The sequence below is a fragment of the Vitis vinifera genome, chromosome 4 (genome assembly GCF_030704535.1).
Source record: "Vitis vinifera cultivar Pinot Noir 40024 chromosome 4, ASM3070453v1".
NCBI lineage: Eukaryota > Viridiplantae > Streptophyta > Magnoliopsida > Vitales > Vitaceae > Vitis > Vitis vinifera.
Window position 1 is genome coordinate 24,832,586 of NC_081808.1, and position 9,430 is coordinate 24,842,015.

The 9,430-nt window shown below is 36.8% G+C and overlaps 1 protein-coding gene across 2 annotated transcripts; it reads right to left on the reverse strand.

Moving 5' to 3' along the window:
* Nucleotides 1-889: 889 nt before the first annotated feature.
* On the reverse strand, nucleotides 890-5,555 carry LOC104879179 (serine/threonine-protein phosphatase 7 long form homolog). Of its 2 annotated transcripts, XM_010651073.3 has the most exons (8): nucleotides 5,405-5,555; nucleotides 5,146-5,172; nucleotides 4,067-4,535; nucleotides 3,339-3,986; nucleotides 3,059-3,231; nucleotides 2,886-2,973; nucleotides 2,360-2,794; nucleotides 890-2,274 (listed from the first exon to the last, which is right to left on the reverse strand). In XM_010651073.3, exons 3-8 carry the CDS (start codon nucleotides 4,508-4,510, stop codon nucleotides 1,045-1,047), a joined length of 3,018 nt encoding a protein of 1,005 aa, XP_010649375.1. In that variant the 5' UTR covers nucleotides 4,511-4,535; nucleotides 5,146-5,172; nucleotides 5,405-5,555; the 3' UTR covers nucleotides 890-1,044. The 2 variants fall into 2 exon arrangements, with proteins under 2 accessions (XP_010649375.1, XP_010649373.1); XM_010651071.2 differs by lacking the exon at nucleotides 5,146-5,172.
* Nucleotides 5,556-9,430: the final 3,875 nt, after the last annotated feature.

Consider the following 9,430-nt stretch of genomic DNA (forward strand, 5'->3'; position numbering starts at 1 on the left):
GAGAAATCTTTAGATTTGATATCAGAGATTGGGTTCAACAGGGTTGTGTGATGGCATATTAATGTGGCAACCTTGCCCGGATATGATGAGAGTGCACTTCCCACAAATTGTCAACTATCCATTTTGGTCATCATTTTTTGGGGCTTTTAAAAGATCAAACTGCCTTTGATTATCAACAAAGTTATTAAATAATAATAATGATAATAATAACAATAATAATAATAATAATCTTATATATTTGAATTGCTTGTTATGAATTGGAATGCTTTTAAAATTCATCAAGTAACCTTCCAGCAAAGAGAATCTGAAGTCCCATTAGTTGTGAACTCAGCACACTAATAATAGACTTTTTAAAATCACTGAACATAACTACTAAAATAGTGCCAAATCTGAACTATCCATAATTTTGCTGTCTTCATCCTGACTTCATCTTCTGATGCCAAATACGCTAGACATGAATGTGCAGCCAAAATGATTAGCAAGTGATGTAAGCCAGTGTGTGTGAGGAGATGTGAGTAGTTGCAAAATGCGGTTAAGGCAAATATGTTGGTAAAAGATCTCTTGCAGGTGCTCTAAGCACCAGTTCTGCATCATCAATTCACAATGGCCGTGCAATCTAAATACCATTTCTGCATCATCAGTTCACGATGGCCATAGTAAATCTTTTGGGAAAGAACTGCATAAAAACATTGCTGCAACTTCAAGATAGGACTGTTGGGAAAGAAAGCAGGGGAGAGGAGAGAACATCTGGAGGCCTTGCGACTTTCAGAGACAGGATGTTGCTCTGATGGTTGGCAAAACAGTTGTTTCCCCACTTCCTAGTCATCATGATTCAACTAAAGAACTAGTTGTGTGCCCTTTTAATCAATTCGTTTGAACTTTGGACAAATTAAACAACCTACACATGTATATTGACATCATATGCAATGTGGTGAAATACAAATCCATTTCAGATAAAAGATACAAAACCCCTAGGTAGTTAGGTATCAGGATAAGTACAATAAACAACAGGGAATTGCTCTCTCATCCTACAGGAACATAAAGTCAAAGGTGTTTTGCTCTCTTACTTATTATATTCAGGAGTGAAGCTGGTGGATCTGATGGCATTGCAGAGGATGTTGGCATGGTCTTGGTTAGATCAACCCGGACTACTTTGCCTCTGCCTTGTCCTTCACTTGGTGGAGCTGTAACTCTGATAGGGGAAGGTGCTGATGCAGCATTCTTAGTGACTTGGGATGGCCCCTCAATGGAACTGATAACTGATGGAGGTGGGGCTATTGATGATACCACTGCTTCTGATGCTACTGCTGATGGTGACAGCGGAGCCACGTTTGCTGAAATGACCAAAGGTGTTGCTGCAGTAGGGGGAGGTGCTAATGCAGCCACCTGAGTAGACCGAGACATGCCCTCAATGAAATCATCTGAAGGTGATGCTGAGGTAGGGGGAGGTGTAGCTGCACTCTTGTCAATGACTTCAGATAGCCCCTCAATAGGGTTGATGTCTACTGTAGTTGATGATGTCATTGCTTCTGATAATACCATAGAGGGTGATGGTGCTGTGTCTAATGGAGTAGCTAGCGATGCTAATTCAGCAAGAGGTGTTGAAGCAGCCCCCTGGGTGACCTGAGCTAGCCCCTCTAGTCTTACCGTTGCTTTTGATGCTACTCTTGGGGATGGCGGTGGTTGTGACGATGACCTGTCTACTGGAATTACTATGGGTATTCCTACATTTTCTGTTGGACCACACAAATGACCTTTGCTACTACCTCTACCTCGACTTCGCTTTCTAATTGAAGAAACCGTAATTGTTGTAGAGAGAATAGAAGAAGCAACCTCCTGAGCAACCCGTGATGGGCCCTCAATGGAGTCAGGATCTGATGGAGTTTGTGGTTTTGGTGAGGCTGCTGATGCTGACATTGCTGCCAGAGATGGTGCTAAAAATGGCTTATCATCTCTTGCTTTTACAGAAGCATCAGGTAGTGATATCGCAAGTGTGGCTGGTGAAACTAAGGATGAAACTGCTGCAGGGTGTATTATGCCATGCCTTCCACCACGAGCTCTACCTCGACATTGCTGTCTAACAGGTTCTCTGGCCACACTTGGAGGTGGAGGTGCAAGTTTGTGTGCTACCTCAAGCTGGCGACCTTCACCAATCAAGCGCAAGACATCACTACAAATGGTTTGGATATTTATCAATGCACTATGTGCATCATCACTGTTGAAAGCACTGACCGTCATGCCACACTGTTTATGAATATTAGTCAAGCTCTGAACCTGTAATTTCAAAAACAAATAATCTCATGATTTTGAGTAATAACAAAAACATATACACAAAACAATGGGTTCAAACAAGCCATACAAGTAAGTGTGTGGTCACTGCTGTAGGCTGAAAGCCCGTATTTGATCTGTCAGCAAGAGGAGTAACAAATCGACGAGTAATGCTACGGTACCACTCCATGTATGGATCATAATGAGACATTGGTTGTTGCTCTGGCTCGCCTGACACAATACTCTGTTCACGTGCTGCCCATAGATCAATGTACTGAGCATGATACTGCCACCAACAATAGTCATGTCTTCCTCGCCTGTCAATAGAATGGAGTTTTAGATTGGTATCGCAAGGTCTAGGAATCCCCTGGCGAAAACCAAATTGACGAAGAACTCGATCAGGATGATGCCACTCAACAATATCAAAGCAAATAAGTGGTGCCACTGTTCGCCACACATGCTGGTCTGCAGTGCATATTTCTGGTAACTGTGAAAGTATTTCTTGTGTATATGGCTGCCATATCATCTGGTTGTATAGTGATTGAAAAAAAAAAAGTGTGAGCCAATACATGCATGCATAAAATTGATAAAAAAGAGATTAGTCTTTATTGACTGACCTGATCATCCTTTTGCTGATCAAGCTGATCCCTATAGAGCATTAACACACCATGGGGATTCTGGATGCGAGACAAAGGAACCCGCCACCTACATTCAATGCATGTTAGTTATTTTGAATAAATTGTTATATAAGCAGATAAAGTCATAGGATTTCAGCAACATGGTACCATACATGCATCCTAATGGATCCACAGGTAATGTTTGATCATTGATGACTGCCCCATCTGCAACATCCAAAAATGGTGGTTCTGCCCCTACACACTCCCCCCTTGGTATAACCATATGTTGACTCCGGGAAACTCGTTTTTCAGGCCGACCAACATGCAATCGCTCCCATGCCCATAGCTATAACAGCTATTAACTTAATAAGAAGACTATGCATATTATTTATGTGTAACCATGCTTTAAGTGTAACACAAATTCATAACATGATTAGAACACATAATATATACCTGTAGAAGTATAAGAGGGCCAGCAATTTCTGATGCCCCTGCCTTACTGGCTCGACAGAGCTCTCGATATAAGTGGGCCAACGTGGCACTACCCCAACTCAGTCGTCCCGCAGCCACAAAATCCCTAAGTAAGGGCAAAAATATTAACTGGACATCTGATCCTGACTTATCTGCAAAGAGGGCACCACCTATCAATGCCAAGATATACGCCCTGGCATACTGTTGCACTATAAGATCGTCTGCATCTGAAGGTGGCTGCAAGAAATGCATCCGTAACCAACTAAGTTTGAGAGCTGACCCCTGAAGAGAATTGCCATCAGGTCTCCTCCCCAACAACTCCTCGCACAGGTTAGGCCACTGTACATCAGTGGTGCCGGTAACTGGATCACCATGTACTCGAAGGCCCAATAATACTGCTGTGTCTTGTAGAGTGATAGTGCTCTCACCCACAGCAAGATGGAAGGTGTGGGTCTCCTGTCGCCATCTCTCTACTAAAGCTGTAATTAATGTCCAGTCCAACTGTATAAATCCAACTCTGTATACCCCATAGAATCCAGCTTGGATGATGTATGGACGCACACGATGATCTAGAGGCCACTCCCGCATAAATCTGGCCAACCTCTGTCTACATGTCAAAATGTTGCGATTCTGCAGGGTTATATAAAGTACAGCCATCAATTTAGAGTACATTTTTATAGAATCAATGAAGTAAACAATACACTACTAACTTGTCCTGTCCAAATTGCTCCAGATCTGTGCTCATGCTGTAGCACAAGCACAGAACCATCAATAGGCCCTGGATTAAACATGTCCTCCTGTGTTGTATTTGCTTGACTATCAATGCGAATCGGCACTTGTTCCAAATAAATTTCTACACAATGCACTCCAGGATTGCATGGCACTTCCAACATAAGATCTACTGACTGATCATCCTCTATTGGCACAGCTATATATTCCATTAATGTTACTGGATACCTGCACATGATTTTCAGTTCAAACTGCTTTCTGTCAAACCCACTAATAGTGTACATCTTATCCAACAACTCATTGTGGGTTATTCCATGGTTAACCCTGATGGGCCTTGGAGCAGCGCCTTCGTAAGCAATGCCATGTTCTCCTTTTGTCTTCTTCCCATTCCAGTAACACAACAGTGTGACACTCCCCCTAGCCATACTCTAGCATTTGCACTCACAACCACTGAAAAAGCTATTATATCAGCAATGCTTGAAACATTTACACTTGAATGCAATGCAAAGTGTGAGCCATGTGCATGGTGAGATACATATTATTAGATTATATACAGCATGCAGTAGATGCTGCAAATTGTTAAAGGATAAATCATTGTTGAGCATCCAATTCATGAAAAGAAAACCGAAAAAGAAAAAGTCCATTTCTTTCCTTCAGATTAAACAATTTATATGTGTTTACATACCAAACATTAGCTCAATGGCGTTCATTCACTTTCCTAATTCTTTTGCAGCTTCTGTGTGAAATAAAACACAATTGGCATTCCCAGAATAACAAATTTCCCAACTGATATTCACATAGAAAGCATAATTGGAAAAAATTCAATTAAAAAAAAAAAAAAAAGTAGTCATAGCAAATCAAACATGTGAATGCAAATCTAGGTCCATTTGCCTTAACATGCATTGAGACCCTGGTCCATCCCCATCAACCAAAGCAGAGTCAAAATAAAAAAATCAAAAAATAAAAATAAAAAGAGGAAAAAGAGAAGGAAAAGACAAGACGACAACGACAATAACTGCAAGAAAATCCAAACCAGAGTTTCAGAGTCTGTCAAAATCACCTGTGATCCACAGCCAGGGCAATTCAACTGCAAAACACAAGCAAATCAAAGTTCCCAAGCCATTCCACCGGACGCCCATTTCAAATCAATCCAATTTTGGCGTGGTGGAAGTGTTTTTCTTGCTTTTAAGAACGAAAAAAAAGAAAGAAAGAGAGCAATTTTTTGCTTTGGGGAGCAAGAAAATCGCTTCCAAAATCCCAACCAAACAATCTCTCAGCAGAGTTTTGATGGGAAACCAAACTCCAGAGGAAGAGAGTACCTTCTGAAATGGTGGACACCCTTTTCCCTGCCTTTTTCCCTCCTTTTCTCCGCTGCTTCACTCAAGACCCGCCACCAGCGCTAGCGCCTATTGATGTCAATTCAGGAAACCCATTCAAGTAGCGGTTTTAGTTTCATTTAAGGAATGGAAACAGCGGTTTCACATAGTGATGTTTTATGTTTACAAATCGGGGTCTTTGTTTCATTCTATGTTTTTTCTTTTTTCTTTTTTTTTTTTGAAAAAATAACTCATTTTTGACATAAATGTCATTTTCTATTTCAAGTATTTATATGTTGATTTTAAAAGAAATGATTATTTTTACAAAAATATAGTGAGGGTAATTTTGTCCAAATAATACCAAAAAATAGTAGGAGGTTAAATTTCAAAAATTAGATTTTGAGAGGCCCTTTTAATTAAATAACCTTTTTTTTTATTGACTAAATCGTAACTTAACCTTTAACATGTGTCTAATTCTTGGAGTTCGATTGACTTTGAATTTTATTGTCATTGATTGACAAGTGTTTGATCAGGTTGAACTATTTGACACGTACACGCAAATCCAAATTAATTAATGTCAATTTCAATCTTTTTAATCTTTGCGTTTGTAAACGAAGTTGTAGAGAAGTTTTTCAACCAAAGTGAAGACCTTAAAACTTGTAAGAGACTAGATTTAGGATTTTTTTTTTCTTTTTCTTTTAACAACTTTCCATATGAATTTTGAGGAGGAAATCCTTATGTACCTAACCTAAATTGACCTAGGCTTCAAACTACCATGATCATACTTCTCTAAGCCTCGTTGAAGTCAAACTTTTTCAAAGGTTTTGATTGGTTTTAACCATGAAATTCACAAAGCAAATTCTTGCTTTAAGAACATGGTTGGACTAAAACCCTAGATAAAAACATGGTTGAAGTCAAATTTTGTGGCTTAGAATACTACTCTCAAATCTTGAGAAAGAAGAGTTGAAATGTGGTGTATTAAAGAAAATAAGAGGAGAAAGTTCTCTAAATTCTTAGTGATTAAAATGAGCAATCAATTGACTAAAAATTAATCATAGAGAATGAGAGAGTTCCTACTTTCATTTTCTTGTTTCCTCAGTGCAAATGTTGTGACATCTATGATAAATGCCACTAGAAGGGCTTTCGCCATATCAGTCCAAAATATTCATAGGGATATTTGGGTATGGTTATCACTCTACCGTCCACCATCTCCTCAAGCACTAGCGGTGTGTGATGATAATAATGGAGAAATTTTTCTCAACTAACCTGAAATCAACCTCAAGAATTGTGGCTCTATAACTTAGACCCAATGAAGAAGGAAATCACTCACTCACCTCACTTAATTCCCTCATTTACTCTACTGCCAGTAAACTTAAGTAAGGGAGAATTTTCCACTTGACATAAAGAACTATGCATCAACATATGATCCTAATAGTAACTAAAAATGAAAAGGAGGAAAAAAATTTCAAAACATGACAATTGAACTTTTTTGCATAAAAGAATTAAGTGGTCATTTCGATCAATGAGATGATTGTGCCTTATTGTTAAAGAAAAAAAATCTAAGGTGGTGTTTGTTTTTTTGGCTTTTTGCTGAAAGTAATTTAGTTTTAGAATTTAGGTTATTTGTTTTTTTACTTTTTCATGACTTATTATAAACTTTTTACTAAATAGAAAAAGCAAAAATATGTAACTTTTTCTAATTAGAAAAAATAACATATTGGTTTTTTTTACTTTTTAATACTTAATAGAAATAAAATACTACAAAAACAAACAACCTAATATTTAACACTATTAAGCATTAAGGTTCTATTTAGAATTAAGTAAAAAAACAAACACCACCTAACTAAGCTTCCATTAACCCCGCTTTCTCTTATTTACTTTCTAACTACATTCATTGCTCCCTTCATGATTGATATTTATAGCAGAAAAAGCTAAGGTAGGAAGACAGTCAACTAAGAAGACAACTAGAGTGTCTCTTTACCTTGCTAATCTTCAACAACGAAAACACAAGGTGACCTTCCATGCTTGTCCGGTGTCATGCATGCCATGGTAGTTGGAGCTTGTATAGCAACTTTGATTCACCTCCCAATGCATTGACAATTATCTTAGTGAGCTATACTCGAAGAGAAATAAGAGATGAAGGATGGGAATGGGAAGGCGTGGGTGAAATTTAGTGATTTAAAGTTCAAATCTCTACTAATGGAAAGAGAGGGCGAGTAAGGAATTAAGAAAGAGAGAGTTAGGAAGGTCACGAGGCTATTTAGGTTTGAAAGATTGAGAAAAAGCATGGAAGTTGCTAGGCTCTTAGCCAATCAAAGCATTTTTTTTTGTGGTTTTTGAAGCAAAATTAAGGGGGTATTAAGACATCTTCCTTCTAAGATTGCTAATCCTTCCAAAGTGTCACATTTTAGCCATCTTTTGCCCTTATTTTTCTTGCAAAACTTACAAAATGCTTAAGGCACTTTTATTGATAAATCAAGGTAAATGAGGTGTTATATACATGAAATGTTGCGAGTGTGTATAATTTACTATGCTAGTTAATGAACAATTTCAAACTAATCAATGTTGAAAATGGGTTGAGTGCCCAAGTAGGCTCACCCAACTAAACTCGACATAATATAAATGAACAAAAATAAATAAATAAAGAAATAGAGATAACAGATTCTGAAAGTTTTATAACTATCCAAAAACTGCTAATATACTCTCTTCGAAAAAAAAAAGTAGAATGCAGTTGTTTTCTCTCCAAATAAATCTTCTTTTGAAGATTTATGTTTTCTTCGCAAAAATAAAGATCAAGACCCTTGTGCTGTAAAAATAATAATGGTTATCATATTTATAATTTCATTCACAACTAGAAACAAAAAATTTGTTAATAACTTAATGGAACATTCAATCTAGGTTCTTCTTGTAAACCGAAACTTCTTCTATCAATATGTATTAATGTATTTTGAATAATAAATACATACCATCTTTATGGGTGCCTACAAATAATAGAAAAATAACTACTTAAGGAATGAAAGAATCGGAATTACATGGAAAAATAGGAAATTTTCTAAATTTGAAAATAAGCTAATAATCAAACCTTGACTTCTCTATCATACAAGGATTCTTAATTGATCTGTCAACACTGCCCCTTAACTTGTAAAAACTAGTGCTTTTTTTAGGACAGCTTTTGACCTATTGCATGTCCAAACCTTCATATAGAAGGTAACAGATCAAGTAGCAAGAATAAATATCATTTTAGAGAACATAGGTTACTATCATTTTTTCACCTTCATAAATATCTATTGGAGTTCACTTTCATAAACTTTACTTTCTAGCTCAAGAATTCCAAAATATATTGTGCCAGTAGATAAGTTCATGAGCTTAAAAATCAAGAACTATATTTTCACATACCCAATTTCTTTTCTTTAAAATAAAAAAAAAAATAGCAATTGTTGTAAAAGGATAAAGAGAGAATGCATCTTGTTGATCTTCTTCACATCCACCTACATCTGTCAAACCCAAATTTTAGCCTCAACAGTTTTCCTTGCCCCTTCCTTTTCCTTCAGTTCATTTAGACTAAAAAGAGAACTCAAAAGCTGAGCTAAGGGCCAAATCATAATTAACATTCCAAATATTCAAAGCAATTTGTTTAAAATCCATAATCATTCTATCAATTTCTAAAATTATAACTATGCCCCTAACTTTCCATGAGGGCCGTAGAATTACCCTCTACAAATTCAATACTTAAAGATTTAGTAAATATAGTTTGTAATAAAGTTTTTGTCATTTCTTAATTGCCAATTCTATCAAACCTCTCTTTAAGAGAAAAAAAATTGTGAAATACAAATCCTTTTTAAAGAAAATATAATCTTTTTAAAATCCTAAAGGTGTTTGTAAAATGTTCTTGATATATAAAAATAAAATGGTCACTAAAAAAGAAGTATTTATTGAAATTATGAACTTTCTAAACTTGAATCATGAGTTCTACTGGGACATCTTGCAAGATTTATACATCAACATAGAATGCATATACCCAAGTAGATA

What these genes read in the sequence shown, in the direction of transcription:
- LOC104879179 (XM_010651071.2), bottom strand. Translation starts at nt 4,510, where the DNA reads ATGGCTAGGGGGAGTGTCACACTGTTGTGTTACTGGAATGGGAAGAAG. An exon ending in GCCCTCTTATACTTCTACAG is followed by an intron (nt 3,232 to 3,338) that starts GTATATATTATG and finishes TAGCTGTTATAG; the next exon opens with CTATGGGCATGGGAGCGATT. An exon ending in ATCAGCAAAAGGATGATCAG is followed by an intron (nt 2,795 to 2,885) that starts GTCAGTCAATAA and finishes CTATACAACCAG; the next exon opens with ATGATATGGCAGCCATATAC.